The 24,753-nt window shown below is 47.9% G+C and overlaps 1 protein-coding gene across 4 annotated transcripts in view; it reads left to right on the forward strand.

Moving 5' to 3' along the window:
* Pax5 (paired box 5) overlaps nucleotides 1-16,715 on the forward strand; it is a 193,244-nt gene extending 176,529 nt beyond the window's left edge. For all 4 annotated transcript variants that reach the window (XM_048783361.1, XM_048783364.1, XM_048783362.1 and 1 more), the window contains 2 exons: nucleotides 2,416-2,502; nucleotides 9,665-16,715. In XM_048783361.1, coding sequence (XP_048639318.1) covers nucleotides 2,416-2,502; nucleotides 9,665-9,741 — 164 coding nt within the window. In that variant the 3' untranslated portion in view covers nucleotides 9,742-16,715. The remainder of the gene's footprint in view (nucleotides 1-2,415; nucleotides 2,503-9,664) is intronic.
* Nucleotides 16,716-24,753: the final 8,038 nt, after the last annotated feature.

Genomic DNA, 24,753 nt, shown 5'->3' on the forward strand with positions numbered 1-24,753 from the left:
ATTCATTCAACAAATAGTTTTCCATGCCTGCTTGATGCCAGGCCTTGTGCTGACGGGTGGGATAGAGACATGGACAAGTCTCTCTGTTCCCCAAGGAGCCTATAGCCTAGTGGAAGGGGCAGGTAATTAACAAGGTAAGCATGATAAACAGGACAGATTGGAGTGGGATGCTCTCTATAGAGAAAAATAGAGCAAGAGAGAGGAATGGGGTGGTCAGGGAAGGCCTCATAGTAGGGTCTTGCCTGAAAGAAAACTAGAAGGAGTAGAGGAGGGAACCATGGTGACATCTATAACAGAAGAAGCCAGGAAGCTACGAGAGGTCCATTGAGTACCCTCTGTCTGTGGGGGCTGGCATACAGATAGAGGAGTCACAGAGGCCAGACACCCATGCCCCAGGATGTTCATCCAGGGCAGGGAAAATCTGGTGCTTGGGGCTGATACAGCAAACTGGGTCTGCCTAGGGAGAGGCAGGAGAGGGACTTCCAGGGGAAGAGGTATCCCAGAGCCTTGTCACTAATACTATAAGGCCAGGCAAGTGGGGATGGGGTGGAGGGTAGTGATCCTGAGTTAGATGCATCCTCTAGAGGAGTTGGGAGCTGTTTTTATGGCCTCCTGTAGGCCTCTAGGAGCCAGTGCCAATTTGGGGATGGACAACATGTACAAAATGAACACAGTCCCCGCCCACCCCAGTGGACCTGAGACTTGCACTTTTGGGGGCTGGAGATCAGGGAGGCTTCCTGGAAGAAGCAGCAGCGGACTGGGCCTGGCAGTAGGAAAGATGTTGCTAAATATAGATGGCCTTTGCCACGGTAGCCTGATGCCCCAGGTCCAGGCATGGTGCTGTCAGGAAGTGCCTCTGAAAGAGCAGCTCCACAGGCACCCAGAGCCAGAGGGGAGAGCGGTGTCCCTTCTCTATGTCTCTGCTCCCCCACCCTGCCCCTGAGGAGGAGGAGGAGGCGGCTCTGTGGTGTGATGGATATGCTGAGGCTGGGCTGCTGCGGCCCAGCACTGTCACCATGCTCTCCCTCCGTATGCCAGAACCTGACACCCTGACCACTGAGGCATAAAAAACAGAGAATTGGAAGGCTCAGCCTGTCAGGCTGGGAGTGGCCCCCAGAGAGGCCTGAGGAGGAACGCACGTGTGTGTGTGTGTGTGTGTGTGTGTGTATGCACGCACTCTGCCTGTGTGCCTTGGAGGTGGGAAGAGGCTGACTGGTCCCAGTAGCAGGGAAGGCTGGCCCCTCGGCTTAGCCTCACTGTTGGGCCCCTACCTGGCCAAGCCCCATGGGCCACACATTTGGGTTTAGGCCACAGGAGAGAGCATTGCTCTTGGTTCTGAGTTCTGGTTGGCCCCTTCTGGAGACTCTTGCCCTTTGGCCTCTATAGATCTCTATGGGGGTGTTGTGGAGTCATGCTCATGGAGCTGTGTAAAGCCTGTCATCTCCAACAGAGGAGAACCCTGTGCTCTGCACCCAGTAGCTGAAGAAAACCACTCAACAACTGACTTTCCATGCCCTGCCCCAGGGCCTTTACTGGACACACCCTCTGCCAGGCACAGGGGCACCCAATGAAGGGTCAGGGCCCAAGCCTGACCCCTGGGGACCCTGGCCACAGAGTGAGACAGGCAGGCCATGGTGGTTGCGACAGCAAGACAGCAACGGTGTGGAGGACAGGATTCAGGCTCCTGCCTCTGACCTGGCTGCTGGTAGGATACCCTCCTGGGGCTGTTGTGTACCCAGGAAAGAGCCAGATGCAGTACACTGTTCTTTAAGCTGGTGGGCCAATCCTCGGGGTATCCCATGCTACCTCCCATCCTGGCACACCTCATAGTACCTGCCTGAGCACACCAAGAGCCACTGACAGCTGCCCCAGAGTGCCTAGAAGACTCCATCTGCATCTACAATGAGAGGGTCTGGGTTTATGTCTCATCCCTGACTACAGGAGGCTCTACAGGCAGCCACCCCAGCACTCACAGGCCAGACTGGAGTTGAGGTTATGGGCCGTGAAGCTGAAGCACTCCAGGTTCTGGAGTGGCCTCAGCCAGGACTGAGAGCATGGTGATCTAGGGCTTTGTGCTTGGGCAGGTGTATCAAGGCCATTTTGTGAGTCCCTCAGACTTATAAAATGGGCCAATGACCCCCAGAACACCTGGAACTTGGTGGCTCCATGGTGCCAACATGAGAATGCTTTTCACTCCCAGGATACAAAGGGCTTTAGGGGGAAATAAACAGTGACAAGGTTGGCTGCTCACTTAATAAGGATGTGGCCCCAACCTGCCTTTATTGGTTATAAAAAGTACCTGAAGCTTATATCGAAGGCAAATGGCACGAGCACTCAGGCTGGCTGGGACTCAGGGCTTTTTCCAAACTTGATTTGATATTTAGTTCCTGTTTCTCTCTCCTCCTCCACCTACAGGGAGTGAGTTTTCCGGGAGTCCCTATAGCCATCCTCAGTATTCCTCGTACAACGACTCCTGGAGGTTCCCCAACCCGGGGCTGCTTGGTGAGTACTGGCAGAGGTCTGCCAGGGCCCTGGGCCATGGGCTGCTGCATCTGAACCTTCTCATTGGACCAGGGTCCCTCGACATCTTGAGCTTTAGTCACCAAGGTAGGGTGGGTAGCTTGCCCCACACAATGGAATACAGGGGTTGCATGAGGCCCTTAGGGCAGTAACGCCACTCTTCTCATGCTCCCATTCCTCCCCAGGATTCTTGGGGGGTTGGGGGAAAATGTCATAGAAGGTGAAGAGAATAAAAAGACACTGAGGGAGAAAGAAGGTAGGAAAATTCCCTGCCCATGAGGAACTTGTATTTCTTAAGAGCCATTAAAATATGGTGAGAACTCTCTAAATAAGAGGTAGTAAAGATATAAAGTTGGATAGATCAGTGGTGGCTTCCTGGAGAACTGTCTTGCTAAGGCCCACTGATGGATTGGTGATGTCTGCCATGGATGGCAGCAGTGCCAGTTCCTTTGGAAGCTTGCTGTTTTATGGCTGAAGGCCTGCCAGGCAGAGCTCAGCTAGTACTCAACTCCTGCCCAAACTTCAAATTGGCAGATTGTCCAAGACTGGTGCCAGTCTGATTGTGAACATCATCAATGTTTTAGGGTTCCTCTAAGATCAAGCAGGACTAACTCAGCCCTCAAAAGTAAGAGTCTTTTGTTTTGCTGACATAAACTTACATAAAACCAGCTGGTGAGTGCCAACTGGAACTTGAGGAACTCTAAAGCGGAGACCCTGGGTTATAGATGTCACTTTCCACCTGTGGTTGGAGCCTGCAGGCAGCAACACTGACCCTCCCCAAGGTCAGCTGAGAATTTTCCACTTGAAGGAGCAAAAGGTCAGACATGGGCCCTCTGAGACCACTCTGGTCTGTCTGTCCAGCTTAACAAGGCCTTTTTAAGTGAGAGCCTGTTAATTCCCTGGATCCTTAATTATTTCAGGACTGAGAAACATAGACTTCATCAGAAAAGCAATAACCTGAGGTCTTCAAACTCAAGTTGATAAAGCATAGGTCTGTGAAGGAAGTCCTGAAGTCTTAGCCTTGATCCCCTCCCAAACCTGGTTTAGTGATTAGGACAGACAGACAGCACAGACACTACCTCGCTCTTGCTACCAGCATTCCATGTCCTTGGGGCCTTGGGCTGCCCAAAGCATTTTGGCATGTCATGCATAACTGTGGATGAAATGAGGCACATTGCCAATTAGTGCTGCGGGTCTCTGTGCAGGGGAGAATCCCAATCTCAGAGAAGCCTGTGAGCTTCTTACTAACTATAGTTTCCCTGAGGACCTGAATCTGCAGATTGATCTCAGACTTGTTTTTTGATTTGGTCAAAATCATTTCTAAGTATTGAACAAGGGTCTCACTTACCTGATGGTTTTCTCTGAGCTGACCAGTTGTCCATCTCAAGGACCAGAAGGTATGGGCCAGCTCTGGTCTCCCTGACCCAGTGTCTTCTAGCAAGGGTGGAGGCAAGTGGGTGAGTCCTGTGCCAAGAAGTCCCTCCCTAGAAATCTCCCTCAGACAGAGCCCTGGTCCCAGTTCTAAGAGACAACAGGGAATGGCTCAAAGGAGGCCTGGGCAACAGTATGGAGCAGTGGCTCCTTCTGATGAGGCTTTGACTCCAAGGAGGTCACATTGACCCAGGGCTTCCATTTTTGCCTGCCTAGGGGGACACATGGAGGCTGAGATCCAACCCACGTAGGACACAAAGTCCTGCCCAGAAGGGGCACCTTTTTCTGATTTTGCATCCTGTAGGTTGGCAGTGGACTTTATTTTTTTTGCCTGGAAATTCAAGAGGTAGAGAAGTGAGGACAAAACTGCTGAGGCAGGTGTGACAAAAGGATGGGGTTGCAGGTGGGGTGGTCTGTGGAGTGTGCACAAATGGGGGACCTTGAATGCCAGGATGAGAAGCTGGCAACTGACTACATGGGCTGCTGGCTAGGTGTCCAAGGAACCAAAGCGGGTGGCTGCACCACTTCTGAGGCTTTTGCTGTTCCAACTGGGGAGAAATCGAGGTCACAGCCCTAGTTGTTAGTCCCTGATTTGGGGAAGATGAAGGCTCTGTCCCAGAGAGTTCACTGGGGGAATGAGGGAGCTTTTGGCAGGCGTGTCTGTGCTGGGAGGTGCTCAGGGCCATTCGGGGGGCTGGAGACAGCGTGAGGAAGAGGAAGAGGAATCAAAACCCCATTTATTGCGCTGGGCTTGTAGCTCAGTGGCAGAGCATTTGCCTATCATGTATGAGGCACTGGCTTCAATCCTCAGTACCACAAAAAAATAAATAAAATGAAGGTATTATATCCATCTACAACTACAAAAATATTTTTAAAAAACCCTCCATTCATCTAAATGAGAACTTGCTAATGTATCCAGCACTGGGCAAAACCCGTCATTTGGGTTATCTCATTTGGTTCTTTCAGCAATGCTATGGAAAACATATTATCATCAGATGAGGAGAGTGAGGCTCAGAAGAGTTAATTCACACGAGGTCACAGCATGCAAGTGGCAGAATGAGGACTCCACTGACTCCAGAGCCTGTATTCAGAGGCAATATATGATGCAGTTTTCCGATTGTCCCTAATTCAGTCAGAATATTACAGCTTGGAAATAGACCTCATTCCTATGTAGAAACAGGCCTGAGAGTTTTCAGCACTCAAAGATTGTATGTGATGAGGGGAATGGTCTATTTTAGTATCTGTATCTGTCAGACTTGTGTTACAAATTCTGGTTTAAGGGGAAAAAACAGATTAAGGAACATTAGGGGCTCCAAGAATCATGGGGGGTAGGCATGGGACTCACAACCAGGAACATACCCAGCCACCCTACCAGGGCTTTTCTATTGCAAACATTCCCATGCTGCTGGTTGGTACCCCCATAGCCACTTGCTCTCTGCTGCATCTTTCTCAGGGTGCCCCATCTTAAGCATCACAAGCTCTGCCCTGCTCGCACCCAAAGCTGGGGCTCTTTGCCATCCACTCCCAACCAATGGAGTTTCTAGTCCACTTCCTCAAGTTGCTCCCTTTCCATTAAAAGTCACATTCAAGAAGCTCATGGGCAGAGCCCACATAACGCACAGCCTGGAAAAGCCTCTTTCCAGTTTGCAATGCTGTGCCCAGGCAGCAAGGGAAGCTGGGAGGATGCACTCAGTGAGGCAGGTCTTCTGCAAAGGAAACTGCAAACACAGGAGGAGTTCAAAGCTTGTGGGGCAGCTCCAGGCATAAACAATGGCCCCAGGATTGACCTGAGTCAGGCCATCAACCAGTCTGGGAGTTGGTTGGCTCAGGTGTAAAATGAGGAGAGTCACCGTGGTGACCTTTATAGGAAGGCACTGAACATGATGCTCTTCTTGCATGTGCCCTGAAGCTAGACTTATGGCTTCTTTGACAGGAGGGTGGGGGATGTGCCAGGGGCCAAGGGTATGGAAACCTGTCCTGTGGTCCATGGTGCTCCTGCAGAATCAACAGGAGTTGTGGGCATAGGTGAGCCCCTGCATGCATGCGTGTGCGGGCACACACAAGTATGCTCACAACCATCCACCATTTGCTCTCAGAACCTGGCACATGCTGCCTACACTTTGGCTAGCCTGGTTGAGTGAGGCCTCTTCACCGAGTGAGGACCTTCAACGCCATCAAATGAAGGCAGAAGACACATTGCACCACCTTCTTAGGAGAACTTTCCTCCCTGTGTGCATGCCCAGTGGGGGAAGCTGTGACTCAGCATCCCATCCTGTGGGTCCCCCCCAGGCTGATAAGGACCAGGGGGCAGCCAGGGCTGGCGGAGAGAAAGGGCGGCTGCGGTCAATTAGGATTAGAATAGGAGTGCCTTGGCTGCTGTAAAGGGATTAGAGAGGGAGCCAGCCCGGAATGACTGTGTCAGGAAGTAAATTGATGATAATGTGAATTAGAGAGGAAAAATGACAGAAGAAAGGACAAGTTTATTCTAGATGGAGGTCTAATGGGCACCAGGAAGACAGAGCGCTTTGTGAGGTGATGTTTTCGTTTTTCACCGTAAATGCAAACTCTCACACAAGGTGCTCTAGACAGTTGGTCTGGCCAATACCGGGCTCTGGGAGGGGGTGAGCCAGTGCAGGGGGCCAGAGGTGGCTGGCTGGGGAGCTGGAATACAGGCCAGGAATCTGCTGGGAACCTTATCATCCACTTCCTATCCCTTGCCACCCCCTTCGTGAGGCAGCCTCTATGTTGCTGTTGTTGTTTCTTTTGATACATTATTAGTTGTTAATGTGCATTTATTTATTTATATGTGGTGCTGAGAATCGAACCCAGTGCCTCACACATGCTAGGCAAGCACTCCACCACTGAGCCACAACCCTAGCCCCTCTGTGGTTTTTCTGCCCTTGTACCATGCCAGGCCTACAGGGGAGACTCTGTTCACACACATACCCCTGTCCCCTAGGCTTGTCCTCAAGCAGAGATGCAGGGCTGGCACTGCAGCTACTCTGTAAGAGGCTGTCCTGACGCTGTCTCTATCCCACAGAAGGAGGAGCAGAGGAAGGCAGATAGGTATCTGAGTCAGGTCTCCAGGTAGCTGGGCAGGCAAGAGAAATATGTCTCTGGGAATTCTTAGGCATGGGATTGGTGTGCATGCCTCCCAGGCTGTTTCCACTGTTGTCCTGCCCCTAAAGGCCATGCTGCCTCCTTGAGTGGCAGGAGGAGAGAAAAGTGTATCTGCTAGGGGGAGCTGAGTTTAGAGTGGAGGCGATGCATGCTAAACTGCTCTCTCAAGCCACCTCCTTTGGTTACATACTAGCTCTATGACTTTCTTAAAATCTCTCTGAACCTTCTTTTTCTCATCTATAAAATGAGTACGATAATAGTTCTTACTTGATAGGATTGCTGTGGAAATTAAGAGTTAACAGACATGGCCGGGCACAGTGGCACACCTGTAATCCCAGGAGCTCAGAAGGCTGAGGCAGGAGCATCATGAGTTCAAAGCCAGCCTCAGCAATTTAGTAGGCCCTAAACAATTTAGTGTGACCCTGGCTGTCTCTAAATAAAATATAAAAAGGGCTGGGGATGTAGCTCAGTGGTTAAGCGCCCGAGTTCAATCCCTGGTACCAAAAAAAAAAAAAAAAAAGTTAATAGACATGAAGGGCTTAGAAAAGTGACAATCCACAGTACTCTCATATCCTTATTTTATGGTCACAATAGCCCCACTGTGACCCCCTATTACAGATGAAGAACAAAGTCACATGTTCAAGGTTTTACAGCCAAGATACGGTAGAGCCTCACTGGCAAACCCCAGGTCTCAGCCCCCAGTTATGGTATCTAGGAGAATCACCAGATTGGTTTGGATTGGAGTGGGTGAGTTTCAGAATAAATAAGAGTTGTCTCATCTGGGAAATTAAGAGGCTTGCTAGGGCTGGGGTTGTGGCTCAGTGGTAAAGTACTTGCCTAGCACATGTGAGGCACTGGGTTCGGTCCTCTGCACCACATAAAAATATTTAAAATAAAGGTAGGGTTAGGATTAGGGTTATTGAATTATGTAAAGAATCCTGAGATAGGGGAAGACAGACTGAATCCCAGGCCAGGAACTGGCACTTATGAGGCTCTGTGGCTTTGGGCATGTGATTTTGTTTAGTGACTGTCAATTTCCTCACCTATAAAAAGAGGAGACTGGCCTAGTTGCTCTAACTTTGTGGTTATGAGACCAGCTGATGCCCTATTCCCCCAGCTCCTCTCACCCCTGGGGAGGAGTTTTAGATCAGAGCAGATCTTCTGGAAGCCATACACAGACTGCAGAACTGAAGAAAGCAGACCAGAGGCAGTGGGAAGAACCTAGCATGATGTGAAGGCCCCCATGGCTCTGTCCTGATGTCACAGGAAGGGCCTGCACCTGCACTTTTACAGGTCACTCTGTCTTTTCCCAGTCACTCTGTCTTCCAAGCCCAGCCCAACTCCACTTCCTCCAGGAGGCTGACTTGCCAGAACAGGTTGTGTTTCCCTAGAGCTTTTTTCTTAGAGCTCAAATCCTCTTCCTGACTCAACATCAGACTGGGTCAGGCTGATGATTAACATTTTTTTCCCCAGCCCTGCACCCAACAGGGTCAGGAAAGGAGCAGTAAATAAGTTAGTGAGTTCCTGAATGGATGAATGGATGGCAAGGAAGCTGAGGGGGTTCTTCACTACTGTTTGCTCACTCAGTGCTACTGTTCATTTATACCAAAACCCCAGCTAAACTGGCCAGGCTCCAGGCTGGGAACTGGGGACAGACGCCAAAAAGATCAGAACCCAGCTCCTGCCTTTACAGAACTCTCCACCCTGGAATGGGGGAAGTACAGAAAAAAGTAGTTGTAGTGCGTGGCCCAGGCTTTTGGGGAGTGTTAGTGCAGGGCAGGGGGCTTCCCAGAAGAGAGAGTGGGATACTGGGATTTGAAGGAGGCATAGAAGTTAAACAGACAGGAAAGGGCACAGGCTGGGTATTCCAAGCAGGAGGCCACCATGGGAAAAGGAACAGAGGCCTGAGTCTGATCAGTGGGTTAACTACCTGCCCCTGGATTTAAATGAGATAATACATGCAAAGAACAGAGGAAATGCTCAGCCAGCTACAGTTGCCATTCACATTATGGTATACTTGAGACCACTGCAGACAGTTCTTTTCTGCTGGAGTGTGGTATGTGAATGTGAGTGGCAGGGGCAGTCCTTGTGGGAGGTTAAGTCCAGAGAAGCTGGCAAGAGTTAGATCACAAAGCATTGGATAAAGCCTGAATGCTTTTCTAGATCAGGGGCCAGCAAACTTTTTCTACAATGAAACAGATAATACATATTGTCAGCTTTGTGGGCCACAGTCTCCGTTGCAACTACTCAGTTCTTCCACAGTAGCAGGAAAGCCACCATAGACAGTGGTAAAACAAACGGGCAAGACTGTTCCAGTAGCATGTCAGTTACTACAGCAGGCAATTGAGGCCCAGGTTTAGAGCCCAGGGCCCCTGTTGGCTGAGCCCAGCCCTTGGTGGCAAGGAGCCTTGAGATCTTGGGTGTAGTTATTGCCCTCATCAGACTTGCTTTTCAGGAAACAGATCAAGATGAAGATCTTGGTGAGAGGGGACAGTGACTTCAGCTGGGTGAGGGGACAGAAGGGAGAGAGATGGGCAGACTATAAACAGGGGACCCCAGGTCCAACTTCAGTGCTCTCTCTCATCTCTTCCAGGCTCCCCCTACTATTACAGTGCTGCTGCCCGAGGAGCCGCTCCGCCTACCGCTGCCACTGCCTATGACCGTCACTGACCCTCGGAGCCAGGCAGGCGCCAAGCACTTATGACACATATCATTGAGAGAGCGAGCCTCCCAGCCTCCCTACCAAGACAACCAGAGGGGCCCCAACAAGACCATCCCCCAACCAGCCCCTACTCATCTGAAACTCCTTCCCTCCCCTTTTCCTGCCAAGTTCTATGGTAGGCCTGTTGGACTTCTGAACCTTTGTCTGTTTCAAGTGTCAATCAGTGAGCTTCTCCCAGTGGTGACCAGATCTCTGACAACCAATAGACTGTTTGCCAGACAACTGCAGCCCAGCCCAACCTGCCAGTCCCCCAGCTGTCTGACCTCTGTGAATCTTATCCACCATAGGTCTGGGAAGGGAAGATAGCTTGTTGCTTCAATAGCACCCGTGTATATACACCTTTTTGCTTTTCTGTGGACCTGAAGGTCCACATGAGCAGACTTCCCATCCCATGATGAGCTCACAGTGTCACAGGACATCTTTAATCTGACTCTGCAGAGTATCCCCTCTGCCTTGAGTGCTCCTATCAGGTGGGCTTGAAGCTGTCCTTAGGACTGAGAATGTCCACCACAGGGCTCCAGTCCCCTGCTCATTCCTACTTCTCTAGTGTCTTGACTAGGAGTCTTACTGGGCTGGTTGGGCTGCAAGCTCCTACCTGAAGTCTCCCAAGAGGAATACACTTTGGGGAGATGTCCTGGTTTCCCGCCTCCATTTCCCTGGGGCCACTGCAGTATGAGCAACTCTTTTCCAGATCTAAGGACTCCAAGAGAACTGACTGGGAGAGCCTTCAGCTGTTGTTCTAAAGTAAGAGTTCATCTGAGTATTGATCATGTCATGGACTTTGAATGTCAGGTCTGGGTGGGTCTGGAGACCCCAGGGAGGGGCCTGAGGCTTTCCTGACCCCTCAGACACTGGAACTGCTGAGTGGAATTGGAATGTTTTCTGAGGCACACCCAGGCTTGAATCACTTGGGACACCTGCTGTGGCCACTTTACCCACCCATCCTCCAGGAACCTAGCAAGTGGATTCTGGGCAAGCCTGCCAGTGACAGACAACAGTTAGCAACAAGGACTTTCCCAGCACCATGGACCACAGAATCTACAGCAGTCAGCCAGAACTTCTGATCCTCCTCTCTGGGTAGCACCTCCCCATCCTCATGGAGCTGAGCATATAGCTGGGCCCAAAGGCATGGGGTTGGCAACAGATACCTAACTTCATAAAGCATAGGCCTACCTGTTGATATAAGGGCTGGGATGGTCAGAGCTGTGGCCAAGGCCATGAGAGCTCAGAGAGGGAGCTTGAGGAACTTACTGTGGGCCAGGCTGGTAAGAGGAAGTCAGCTGGGAAAACTTGGGAGACAGAGAAAGGCCTCCTGGGTGAGGGACAGAACAAGCAGTGATGAACTTGTGTGTGACTTGGGAGTGGTTTTGAGATGAGGGTGCCAAGTGCCACCATCTCTTCACCTGGAACCTCAATTCCTTGTACAGTCTCTCTTGCCAACTCAGAATGGCCAGGTAGAGCCTCCATCTAAAACCAGGCTGAATTATAGCCATGATGGCAGGCTTAGTCATCTTATATGACAGTCTCTCATGTCTATATGTCACCAGGTTAGCAGAGAGCTGGGGTAGAAAGAGCCTGGACTTGGGATCATCAGGCCTAGCAGGTCTTATCCTGGCTACACCTCTGCTTTACCGTGAGTCCTCTGGCCCCAGCTGCCTTTTCCTTCCTGAGCCTTGGCTAACTTGTTACAGCAGGGTCGCCTGATTGCTTTCTTCTTCTCATCCTCCCTCCTGGGGAGCTGGGGCTGTGACAGGGTCATCTGGGGGCATGTCCTCCATTTTTGAGCAAGCATATGGGGATGGATACCTGAGTCCTGCTAATGTTTGGATCCAATGGGAAACAAGAACACTCTGGGGGGTGGGAATTATAAGGGCCCTGAAAAAGACCTAGTCTGACTACCTAGGGGAAACTGAAGCCCAGCTTGGGGAAACCCAGGACCATGCAGAGAGTTAGAGAAGACTTCCTCTGGCCATCCCCAAGTGTTTTGTTCCCCCATACTCCAACAGGCTTGTAGAATACAAGAGACCCAGACTCAGTAAAGTGGATTCCCTAGCAGTGACTGGTGGAAAAAGGCTGGGACTTGGACCCTGGACCCCTAACACATGGTGATCTGTTACCCCCTTCTGTCATCTCATATTCCTGGGAGAGGAGTTGACAGTGAGGATGGCAAGAGAGGTTTCTGCTCTAGACTGGTGTCTGGGGCTGTTAGAACTACCAAGGAAACCCAGTACCTGGCCAGAGGTGGAGACCAGAGAGTCACAGCAGGTGTACCCACCCCTGTGGAAACTGTTTGGCAGAGAAAGAAGGTGGCTGGAGCCAAAGCCCCCTCCAGGAGCTGAGGCAAACTGGCCCCAACCTCCACCTGCCAGGTAAGGGTGGAGCAGGATGTTACTTGGCTCCTCCCTTTCTCCCTCCTACTCCCTCACAGGAAGTGGTGTTGGGGTCCTTGGCATAGGCCTCTTGGGCCTCTGCCCCTAGCCACTCCTCTCTTGGAATGATATGCACCCATATCTTTGGGTCCTGGTCCTTTCTTGTGGTTTCAGTCTTTAGGAAGAAGTCAGCCCCCACTGAACTAGCTGCTAAAGACACGTACCATCATTCCTCTGCAGAGCCCACGTGGCACCACAGCAGCCCCTGCCCCTGTCCCATTCCTGATCTTGCCCTTGTAAGGGGCTCCCTCCAAGCTTTTCCTCTCTTACCTGAGGCCTTGATAGTCCTCAGATGGATTTGTATTAATTAGACAACCACATGATTCCTGGGCTGCCAGGCAGAAGCACAAGAGCACACAGATGCACACGGAAGTTCACATACACACCTGCTCTCATGGATTCAGAGCTCCCAGGCTGCCCAGCAGAACTGCCTGGGAGCTTGGAGAGGATAGTTTCAAAGGACACAAGTTATTGAGTAGATGCCAGAGAATTCTGAATGGAAATCCTGAGACTGGGGCTTCACCAGCATCCCGGTAGGAGGCCTGGGGCATTCCTCCATGGGCCTTCAGCTGTGTGTTCCAGCTCTGACTTTTTGAAAAAGGACATTTTCATACCATTCATTTAACTCCAACCTAGAGAAATCTGAAAACATATCAAATTCATCATCCCTTTCCCAAAGTGTGCTGGTTAGGGTTAGTGCTTTCATATCTGATGTTGTATGGTGCTTTGCAATCCTTGACTAATGCCCATTTCACAGATGGGGAGATTGACATTTGGGGCTCATCAGGTAAGACAGAGATGAAATAAACTCTGATATCTGGGCCCCATTCTCTCCCTACAGAGTTGTGCTCCTGTTGTGGGACTATAGGATTCGAAAACATCTGTCTCTCAATCCTCCAGAAACACCCCCAGACCCACAATGAGGGAAGAGCAGAACCTGGAGGCTGGCCTCCGGAAGGGCCCTGGGGTTAGGGGACTTGTCAGTCTCACTGATTCCCATTAACACTGAAACTTGTAGTCTTTCCTCAAATTCACACCAATGCTTCTGAGATTTCATCCAGGCTCCTTCCCTACTGCACCTTGAGCTCAGAGGTAGTCAGACCTTGTCCAAGGATACACCATGATGCCTGGCAGGCCCAGATCCCATTCTCAAGGTGCAGGGTACCAGTATTATAAGCTGTCCCCTTACTTCACTTTTCTCTGCTCTTTCTGATTTGGAGCAGACTGTGACAATATGCAGGAGTGCCTGAGCTAGGATTTAGGATTCCCACAGGCTCCCAAAACACAGATGGCAATCTCAAGGGCCCTCAACTAACTGCTTTCCCAGCCAGGCAGGCAATGTCATCCCATTCCCCAGGCAAGGCAAGAGGCAGCATGGCATGGTGGGGCCATGATGCCCAGGAGTGTGGAAACTTGTAAATCACTGTCAACCAAGAGAAAAATATATCTGTGGTCCAAATCTGACCCATTGGCCCTCAACTTGCCTCCCAATCTTTGTCAAATGCCCCCTTTCTTCCTCACCTCCCTGACCTTCATCGTACATTTGGAGAAGGTGGGAGCCCAGAGAAGTGAGAGATGTGCTTCAGGTCATCTAGCAAGTTGGTGGCAGAAATAGGCAAACTCACCCTTCTGGTCACATCCTTGGCTCTGGCTTTGAAGGCAGGGTGAGGTGAATGGGAGTGGTGGTGGTTTAGCTCTTAAAGAGAGCTAAATGCTGCTGAAGCCTTTCACGCATACAACAAAGAACCCCAGCTGTGGCCACAGAGCACTGATGGATGAAATACCTTCATGAGGAGTCATACCCCAGAATATTGCCCTGCCTCTGGCAGCCTTGGCTCTAGCCACCCCCTTGTGGACAACATTTCTGCTGGAGGATAGCTCTAAGCCATGGGGAGCAAATCTGAAAAACAAAGCAAGCACTCCCTACAGATAGCTGGAAATGAGCTATGTTTCAGATATATCATCCCAAGAATGTAGAGAAAAATCTAGGCCCTTGGATAGGCCAGGCCCAGGTAGAGAGGGCTGATCCTGCAGGACTCTGGGCTAGATCAGCTCCACAGCAGCCCTGTGGAGAGGCTGACTCTGCAGCCCTGGCCTTGTCACCCATCTGGAGCCTTCCTCTGATGGTTTCCAGGCACGCACACTGGTGTTCCTGGTGAATATATTCTTTTAGTTCTTTTGGCCTTGGAGAGGTCTGAGGCAAGTGCATTTCTTAAAAGGTAACAAAATACATGATTGGAAAGTTAGACAGTCAGGCCGTGACTCCTAGCCTGCAGTCTGCCCCACCTCTGGTGGCCCCTTCAGCCCCTTGTCCCCTGTTGTCCCTGGGCCTCAGGATTCCCTCTTGCATATTCATGGGGGGAGCCACAGTGTTGATATGCCCTTCCCCACTGTCAACTCAGGCAGCCAGGTCCCTAGAGGTTGGCTGCAGAGGAGGGCAGTGAGTCCCTTATGTACATGCACCTGATGAGGCTGTGAAACTGCTGCTCACTGGAAGCAACAGATTGTGGTTTTCCTTTCATTCTTTGGTAGCTCCTCAGCACCAAGGGAGGGCCCATTACTGGACTCCCTGAGTACTGAAGGGGATCTCAGGATCATGTCACTGCCATTTGAGACATTCAGTCCAGGGGATCCAGTTTAGTTCATCCCCAAGTTGGGTGTATGTCTATATATTCTTTTGCCCACATCTTAGACACCTGAACAGCACAAGAAGAAAACATAGCTATACTCTTTACCAGGAGTATCTCAATGGTTTCTCAAATGCAGTTGGCTCAGGATGGGCACTTGGTCTGTGGCAGGAGAGACAGAGGGCCAGCACTGCCCTTTAGCTTTTTGCAGCTCTGAGCAGAACCAGGGAGGGAAGCAGATAAAACAGCAGAATGGGGGGGGGGGATTGGCAGTTCTATGTCTCCCTCTGTGACTCAGCCATTTTGGAGACTCACCTGCTGAGGTCCACCAACCCTGTGGCTATGGCTGTTGGGCCACTCTTGTCCACCAAATTACCATGCTTATGGCCACATTTCTCATCTCCAATAGCACCATTAAGAACAAGTGATTTTGGATGATGGATTTTTGATTTACAAACGGTGCATTTTCCTTGGAGTGGAACAGAAAGGAAACCATTTAATGGCTCCCTTATTTTCAAGCATGAATACATTTTAATGAAACTATTTTATTGTATTTGAGGAAATGGAGAGTTGAACATTCCAACCAATCAATAGCCAATTAATTGCTATCAAGCTAAAAAGAAAATAAATAAATCCCAAGTCTATTTTAAACACCCTGCCAAGTTCAGAGCCTCGGAATCTGGCCTTCCGTCCATGGTGTGCATACCAGAGCACATACACGGACACAAACACGCACATACCCCGAGACCTCACATGTACTTGAAACTCAGAAGAAGTGCTGAGTCTCCTTGTGCCAATTCTTGCCTGCTCTCCTTGCCTTTGGTCACAGAAGGTGAGCAGACCTGGCAGCAGCCAGTCCTGGGGCTCAGGAAGAGACAAACCTTTTCCCTGGCCCCAAGTTACCAGCACAGTATGGGGGAGCAGGCAGTGAAGGCCTGGCATTGCCAGGGCCACACTTCTCGTTCCTAACTGCTGGGCCTCCCACATAGGGTAAGGATGGAATTCCGACTCTAGTTTGGCCCTGATTCCTGCTGGAAGATGCTGCCCTGGTTATTCCACCCTCTAGTGGCCTTTGGACATTTGAGTATTTGTAGAAATGCAGATTACATTGCAAATGGAACTCTCTGCCAGGAAGACACATGGATTTTGCTTTTCATTCTTTGAGACAGATGACTTTATCTTAGGGACCAACCTTCCAGCATCAAAGAAATACATATCTACTGTATCCGCCAAAGTTTGTGATGCCTGCATAGACGCTTACTTATTAAAAAAAAAAAAAAGTACAAAAAAAACCCAACAAAAAAATTGAATTGCCTTTGAAAGTCGGAGATGATCTTTCTCCAACAGATTGAAAAAAAAAAATGCTTCCTAAAATGTGTTATGTTTTGTATTCTTTTTTTCTAGTAGAAAATAACTGACTTGAAATATTGGTGGTTTTTTCTTTCTTAGTGACGTGTGTTGCTTTTGTGTGTAATGATATTTGAATGTAATTACAGCAGTGCCAATTTGCCAAAGATGTTGGACATATTTTTCTTTTGTTGGGAGGAGGGCAGGGGTTGGGGTGGGACTTGGGAGGCAACTGGGGTGGGGTATTGTTTTAATTTTTTAACTTTTTTTTTCTTGTCAAACCTGGAATTTGTGCTTTTATTTTAAGTTAAATGGTTGACTGCAACACCTTTATTTTAGATTAGTTGGAAAAACATGCAATAAGATTGGCGTAGTTTCAATATCTGTGTGTCTTTTCATGAGTGACTGTTACTTGTGAAGAATTGATTTTATGTAACCTTTATGTGAAATAATTATTTGTAAATATTTGCCATAATTTTATTGGTTCCTAAAATAAAAGTAATTTTTTAAGTTCAGAAAGAGAATTTTATCTCATTCATTTTTAGAAAATTTGCAGATGCTCTTTGACAACTTCAACCAAAGCACGTGGGATTGTGAGGAATTTGATGGCTCCTGATTAAATCCCAGTCAAAACAAATTCATGGGTCCAGAATGATGTGCCATATCACTCAACTCTTCTATGTGCAGTGGGCAGAGGGGTAGGGCCTGCCCTTGGCAAGCTGCCAGCTAGGTTGGCAGGGCGCTGCAATGGATGAGCACTGTCCCCTGCCCTCCCAGACTTGTCTTTGCTGTTCCACTAGCTGTAGAACTTTAGCCAAAGTCTTTAAACTCAAAGTCTTTAGCTCTAGAATGGTCAGTGATACATACTTCATTCATTCATTCAACATCTACTCTGTCCCAGGCAATGGGGATAAGAGCAGCGAATGAGGGGCTGGAGTGGTGGCTCAGTGGTAGAGTGCACGCCTAGCATGCGCAAGACACAGAGTTTGAACCTCAGCACCACATAAAAACAAACTAATGTTTCCACCTAAAATTAAAAAGATAAATAAATAAATAAATAAATAAATAAATAAATAAATAAAAGAGCAGCGAATGAAGCAAAAGAGAAACTCTGCTTATATCAGACATATAATACAGTGGGTTATTGTGAGGATAAGTTAACAGGTAAAATGCCTGCATCCATGCTTTTAACTTTAATCCAGCCTGAATCTCCAGGAACCTAAAATGTCTGGGAACAGACAAAGCTCAGAAACCACCTGTGCCAGGCGACCTGGTTTTTAGGCGCTAAAGCACAAGCTGTACCTAGCCAGAACTCAGAGCCCAAGATCCACATTCCTTCTGAGGGAGGTGCCTGTTCCAGCAGCCTTCAGAAGTGAGCATTTTGGCCACATGGGAGCCCAGAAGTGGCTTTTCATCAGAGGGCAGGGCAGCTGCAGACCTGAGCCCTGCCCCTGCCAGGCGATGTCAGTCTGCAAGGGCAGGCAGGGACCGCTGTGCCCCTTGGCACAGTGTGTGCAACTCAGTAATTGCCAGAGATGGAGTGGGTGAGTGACCACGTGGGGGCCGTGGACTGCGACTCATTCATATTTAATAAAGCAGGCTGCACAGCCTCCATTCATTTCTGCAATGAATGGTGACGAAGATGATTCCTGGGGGAGACACAGTGAGAGAGCGCTGGCAGAGCTCTGGCCCTTCTTACTTCCCAAGGCATTTACAGCACAAACTTCAAACAGAAGCAGCTGTGTTTGGAAGCTGAAATTGGACCCCAAACCTATGGGAACTGGTAAAGCGGGGCAGGTGCTTCAGGCCCTGGTTCCATGGCTCTGGTTCCTAGTTTTCTGGGGGCAGAAACCTCATACCTGCCCTCAGAAATGGGGCACCAGTATCTCTAGTAATCAGTGCAAGTGCAGCCCCCACATGATAGCTGCATAGAGGTAACAGATGAGGCCTCCAGGGAAGGAGGATGGAAATGCCAACCCTGAGCATGCTCAGGCAGCCTCCAGGGACGGTCACAAAGGGCAAGAAGGCCAGGCCTGAGGCCTGTGTGGGAGGCCTCAGACCCATTCATTCTTCAAACTCCCTCTGGAGCCAAGCCCTCAGATGCTGAATACAGGGATATCCAGCACCAAGATATCCCCATATGGCAGAGGGCAGAGCCTCCTAAGGGCCTTGACTGGGAGCCTCAGATCCAGCTTTTAATGGTCAGTTTGCTGATGTAAGCCAATGGCTTGACTTCTAGAAGCCTTGATTTCTTCACCTATATAATGGGCACAAACTTCATAACATTTACCTCAGTATTATGAGGAAAAGTGCTATGTACTGTGGGAAAGTTTTTCCAAATGACAAATGTGAGTTTTGTCAAAATGTCTTCTATAGTGAAAAGAAATAAAAAACCTTATACCCAAAGGCAAAAGTCTATCAGAACTTCCTCAGTGCTAAGTGCAGGAGGAAAGTAGAATGCAAAAATGAACCAACCAGAAGTTTGCTGTCTGGGGATGGAGATGGGCATATTTTAATCCTAGGCATCATGTGACTAGTGCCACCTAGTCATGGGGCAGGCAGGGAAGTGTGGGCTGAGGAAGGATTCCATTCAGCTGGGCAAGAGGTAGTCAGAGAAGGCTTCCTGGAAGAGATGGTTTTGAACTGAGCTGTTAAGGGTGAGCAGGATGTCAACAGGAAATTTCAGAGAAAGTAGGAGGGAGGTAACAGCAGGCACAAAGCCCCAAGGTTAGGGATATGCATGTGTTGTGAGGATACACTAGACTCTTGACCTCTGAGCTCACCAGGTATTATGGCCCTTTCCTCAAGCCCACCCTGTGAGGTCCTGTGGTGGCCCTGTGTCAAATGAGGGCTAACCTGGGTCCTAGATGGAAGGGGAGGGCCATCCTGGGTCATGTCATTTCCTAGCAGGTAGAGTTGTTCAAGGAGGGTAGGGAAGTGGTAGGTGCAGGCAGATACTTAAGACCTCCTTAGGAGGTTGTTGAGGGGTGGGAGCAGATGCATTTCCAGCCCCATAGACTTAACCGCTTTGGAATCTCTAGTCAGCTGTGTGGTGATATGGGGAGGGGACTCTTCTGACTGACTTAGTGCTGCTGGGGTCCTGTTGAACACTGCCTCCTGAGCTGTCTCTAGGAGAAACACATAGTCTTCAAAGCCCAGGGGGAAGGTGGTGGCCATCAGCAAGAGGTTTTGTCTACAGGAGACCCAGCCACTGTGATCTTGGACAACTGGGAGCATTAACTCCCAGGGGATCTTGACTTTTTGCTTATTCATATGTCCTGATTTTTCAATGAATATGATTTTTACACAACTCTTAAATCATTTTTAAAAATTAGCATAGCTATCTTGGCTTGATTTTATTGGCAGATGGCGACAAGAGTCTTGGTGACCCCACTTGAGATCAGCCTTGAGAGTATTTATCCTGTATTCGTTTTGAGTACTGCACAATACAGTACCACAACTGGGTGATTTAAACAGAGCCTTGTTTTCTCACAGTTGTAGGGGCAAAGAATCCAAGAGCAAGGTGTTAGCAGGCCTCCCTCTTTAACTTGCCAATGGATGGCTTAGCTCTATGTCTTCAAATAGTCTTCCCATCTACATGTCTGTGTCCTGGTCTCTTAAGAGGACACCAGTTGTTCTGAATTAGGGACCACCCTAATGAACTCACATTTTACCTTATAGACCTGTTATAGACCATATCTTCAAACATGGTCATATTCTGAAGTACTGAAGGTCAGGACTTCAGTTTATGGATTGGGTATGACACCATTCAGTCCACAACACACCTGAAAATAAAGAGACCCTCTTGGATAAGCCGACCCTGCCTTGGCCAGTCTAACACTGTCTCTACCCAGGAACATCTGTCCCTCTCTGTCCACACCAGAGACTCTGCCCCCTCAATTCTCAACTCTCCAGTGTAGCCCCAGAAAGATTCTCCTTCCTTACATTCAAATAAATTCCTTGTAGATTAAGAAGTTGCTTTAAAATTTTAAAAAAATTAATAATCCCAGTTACTCAAGAGGATCATTCAGAAGGATTGAACGTTCAAGGCCAGCTTCAGCAACACCCTATCACAAAGTTTTTTAAAAATAAAATAAAATGGTCTAGGGATTTAGCTCAGTGGTAGAGCACTTGCCTAGTATGTGCAAGACCCTGGGCTGAATCTCCAGTACTGTTCAGAAAAAGAAAATTTTTACAAAACTGATAAGAATTATACATATTTCAAAACTCCATATAAAAGTGATTTCATAATTTTAAAAAAGATGTAAAGTCTCAAAGGAAAAGAGTGACTTTTTTTTGAACTTTTATTTCTCTAAGAAAAATTAACAAAATTCAAAGGTAAATAACTTGGGAAAATAAACCTAAGAAATGTGAAAAGAGGCAATGTCCTTCAAATGTGAAAATTTTGTATGCAAGTATTTGAAAAAGTACTACCATCCTCAATAGAGAAATGGTTAAAAGACATGTGAAGATTATTCATAAATGAACACATACTAATATCACAGCATGTTTACTACAGAATTTAAAACATGGTTTGACTTCATTTAAAAAAAAAAAAAACACCCATTGCTGGTAATTGTGCAGAGAATGGGTACTTCCTCCTGCTTCCACTGAGTTGTCTGACAATAAGACCAAAGCTGCCTGTTAACCTCTGGACCTGGCATGAGCCCCACTTGGAGGAGTGGGATTCGAAAGGGGCAGGGTGAGGATCTCACAATCAGGTCTGACCACACCTAGCCTGTGGTTTTTCCACAAGGCTGTCTGCCTGCAGTTACAGGATGACGTTTACAGCCCAGGTCAAGTGGGAAACATGACACGTCAAACCCAACGGTGTCAACTGATAGGCCATGCAAGCAGCAGAGATGCCCACATTATCCACAAACATGTGTAAATATCACGACGGCTGTAATGTAACCAAGAAAATCACTTCCTGATGTTTCCCCTTCAATGATATTTTCTGCTTGGCTGAGTTTGCTTAGCACACTGGAAAGGCCAACTCATCAGTTCTTGTTGTTAATCAAGAGCAGTAATTGTCCGAGTTCAAAGCCTCCTGACTTAGACTCTGCTGAATAGGATAACAAGTTCCAAAAATGCTAAGTGGTAGTTTCTATAAATGGGCATTTTTTTTTTAATAGGGAAGGCCCCTGAAGAGGGTTTAGAATGAAAACCTTTCTGCAAAGAGGAATTAAAACATTGTGCGTACTTTACAGAGCATGGAAGATAAACTTTTAAAACTCTCAGAAATTCTTAAAGCATGCCCTATGTGGCTGTGCAATCATTTCCTCCCCCCACTGTGTGAACTTGTGTGTTAGTTTAAAAGGATGCCAACTGACGTAATGAGCATGTCCTGTAACTTCAAAGTTGACACAGCAGAAATCTGATTTTCCCGTATATAATACATTCCTGGAGGGTGACAGCCTTCCACAAGGGGACTCAGGCTCCTTTCTTCTCTTCTTCTTTTCTTTTCTTTTTTTTTAAAATACAAAATGTGCTAATTTTACTAACTACTTGGTCATACACTGGCAACCTCTTTAATTTCTAGAGACTAGATGTTGCAAATTTGGGACTCATTTGTCCATTATAGACACTATATACACAGCAGAACAAAATGCATAAAACATACAGAAAACTGATATGTGAAAATGTACAAATATGAACACACTAACATCTTACCTTTTGAAATTGCTTCTTTCTCACCTCCTCCACATCACTGAACATGTACAGATAGTACTACACTGCTCACAGAGGTGGTTTAACATTTCTAATCCCAAAAGATTAGAACATAATTTCAAATTTCATATGAAATTTATCAAAAAGATATTTACAAAGTAATATTTTACTACCTCTACATTTAACATATATCTGGGCACTTCTAAACATCTAGACAGACTAGATGTTTCAAGTAAAGACTCAATTTGTCCACTATGTACATGACAGTTTTGAATAAACTGCACACATGTAACAATAGTTCTAATTTGAAAATGTCTTAATAACATAAGCATTCTGGCCCTTCACCAAGGCAGTGAGCTAAAATGCTCAAATTTTCAGATGACAATCCTTCCTAGGAATTTTTAACACAAAACATACAAAATTTGTTTACTAATTCTACTTTTGTCATACACTGGCAACCTCTTTAACACCTAGAAAGACTAGATGTAGATCAGGACTCATTTGTCCTTTATATACACTATATACACAGCAAAGTAAAACAAAATCCATAGACCTAAGGAACAACTCTTGCCTCAATGTAAGCACACTGGCATGGGCTCCCAAGAACCAGCACACAACTTTTAAAAGGATGCCAACTGACATAATGAGCATGTCATTATGTACTACTCAACAGGGGGTTGGCTGTTGCCCCCACAAAAAAAAATTTCCTAAGGATTTTAAAAGAAATTTACAAAATGTGTTATATTTTACCACTTCTACTTTTTACCTGTTTCCAGCACTTTAGAACATCTAGAAAGTCTAGATATTTTTTTAAAGTACTTAGCATTTTCAACTATATATACAGTAATGAGGAATAAAATGCACACACAAAATAATGATTATAATAGGAAAATGTCTTTTACATAAAACCTATTTAGCACAGGCCCTCCCTCTTCTGACGGTCAAAGTCTTCCCCATGTCCTCTATTCTAACCCGCTTAACAAACGGGGACAAGTGCTACTCCTAGAGGTGGTCTAACACATCCATTTGAAAGGTCACTTCCAAAAAGACACTTCTGATTTTTTAAAAACAAATGGGCATTTATAAGACGTTATTTTCTATCATACGTCGGCAAACTCTTTACATTTTACATTAGTAAAAAATTATAAAAGGTTGGTGTGGGGGGGGGCAAGTTGAGAGCAGCTTTTTCATATTCTGTACACAGGCCTTCTCCAAGCTACCAGTAAACCTCCCCAAAGGGTGGTGGGCATTTCCAATTGGTCAAACAGGATATGTTCCTCTACCCTTTCTCTCTGGAAGAAGGAACGCCAACTGCCTGAGGGCCGTTAACAGTTCCACCCGTGGTCGTGAGGCCTTTGCTCACCTTCCAGGAGGGTTAAGCCTTTCTTTGCCTTGGTGCTGGTCTTCCAGGCTGAGGGGCAGTCTCACGGGTTAAAGTGCCGGTCTCGTGGGCTGAAGTAGGGTCTCACGTGAAAAGGTGCAGGTCTCGCGTGAAGAGGTGCAGTCTCGCGGGTACTCGGGAATCAAGGTGCAGTCTCGCGGGCGGAAGTGCTGATCTTGTGGGCTGGGGAAGTGCCGATCTTGTGGGCTGAAGTACAGACGAGGTGTGGTCCCTCCTGGCAGGCTGAGGTGCCAGTCTTCGGGGAGCAAGTGCTATGCCGGCTTGCTGGACTCTTGGAAAGGACTCAGAGGGTCCTACAATGCACTGCTCCTCTGTCTCTCTATTTTTGGCTCATCCATTTTACATGTAGCCTCAGGGTTCACCTTGTCTGTCTGCATCAGGCCTATAAAAAAAGAAAGCCTGGGGATCGTACCTGGGGAGGTTATCGTGGGCAAGGCTGGAAGGACTACACATTCTAGCTCACATTCTATTGCCCAGAACCTGGTCCTCAGGCCACATCCGACAGGAAGGGAGACTGAGAAGCAGTCTCCCAGTGTAGTGAGAGAGAAGTGAAACCGTCTAGAGACAGCTGGCCAAAGCTATGTTTTCAGACACTTGCGAATTCTAGACACCTCCAACGTCAGCTGAACACAGGTCTTTTCTACCAACTCTGGGGGCAGTGAAAAGCAGAATAACTGAAGCAAAAGAACTGCATGAACATGCAAGGCCCAGCTCGTTGCGCCTCACTCTGCCCTATCCTTTGGCTGAACTCAGGCCAGTGTCAGAGAGCAATTGTATTCCTGTCCTGGAAGAGTTAAAGGAGTTTCGGGGTTTGCCTTCAGCTCCTGGTCCATCTGACCTTGTGCCCTGCTTCTAAATATAGACCTCTGGATGAGTTGTAAGAATGCCTATTAGCATTTATTGAGCACTAACTGTCTCCCAGGCAATGGATATTTAGTGGAATGTCTCCTGTTGTCCCAGAATTGAACGGCCAAGATCCAAAGTTGAAGCCAACGGTTCATAAAACCTCCAAAAGTTGGGTACAGTCATCTCCTGAAGTGCTGAGAAGTGACAATTCAGAAAATGGATCTGACGACCCAATAACACACTTCTAATCAGCCCCCCAACCACAGTTATCACCACAAATACAAGATTGGGTGGGGAGAGGCAGTCAGCTCTGGGAACATGCATGTCCAGGAAATATGCAGGTCCAGGACACAGGCTAGACCCTCCCTTTCTGTGGGCAGGACTGCTACTGCTTCTCTCTAAATCTGAGGGATGATGGCTTTAAGAGAATCCCTTGAAAGTCTAGAGGTATTTTCAAGAAGGGGAGACTTGAATTCACACCCCTCCTGGTATGGGCATCTTCTTCACCAGCAGATTTGGGGACCTGCCACTGAGAAAGGAGAATGGACAAAGATATGCATGTGCCTGTGGGCAGTAGGGACACCATTGATAATAGCCACCTTTGCACTGTCTTGTGGAACTTGCCCCCCACAAAGAACC

The sequence above is a fragment of the Marmota marmota genome, unplaced genomic scaffold (genome assembly GCF_001458135.2).
Source record: "Marmota marmota marmota unplaced genomic scaffold, marMar, whole genome shotgun sequence".
Classification (NCBI taxonomy): Eukaryota; Metazoa; Chordata; class Mammalia; order Rodentia; family Sciuridae; genus Marmota; species Marmota marmota.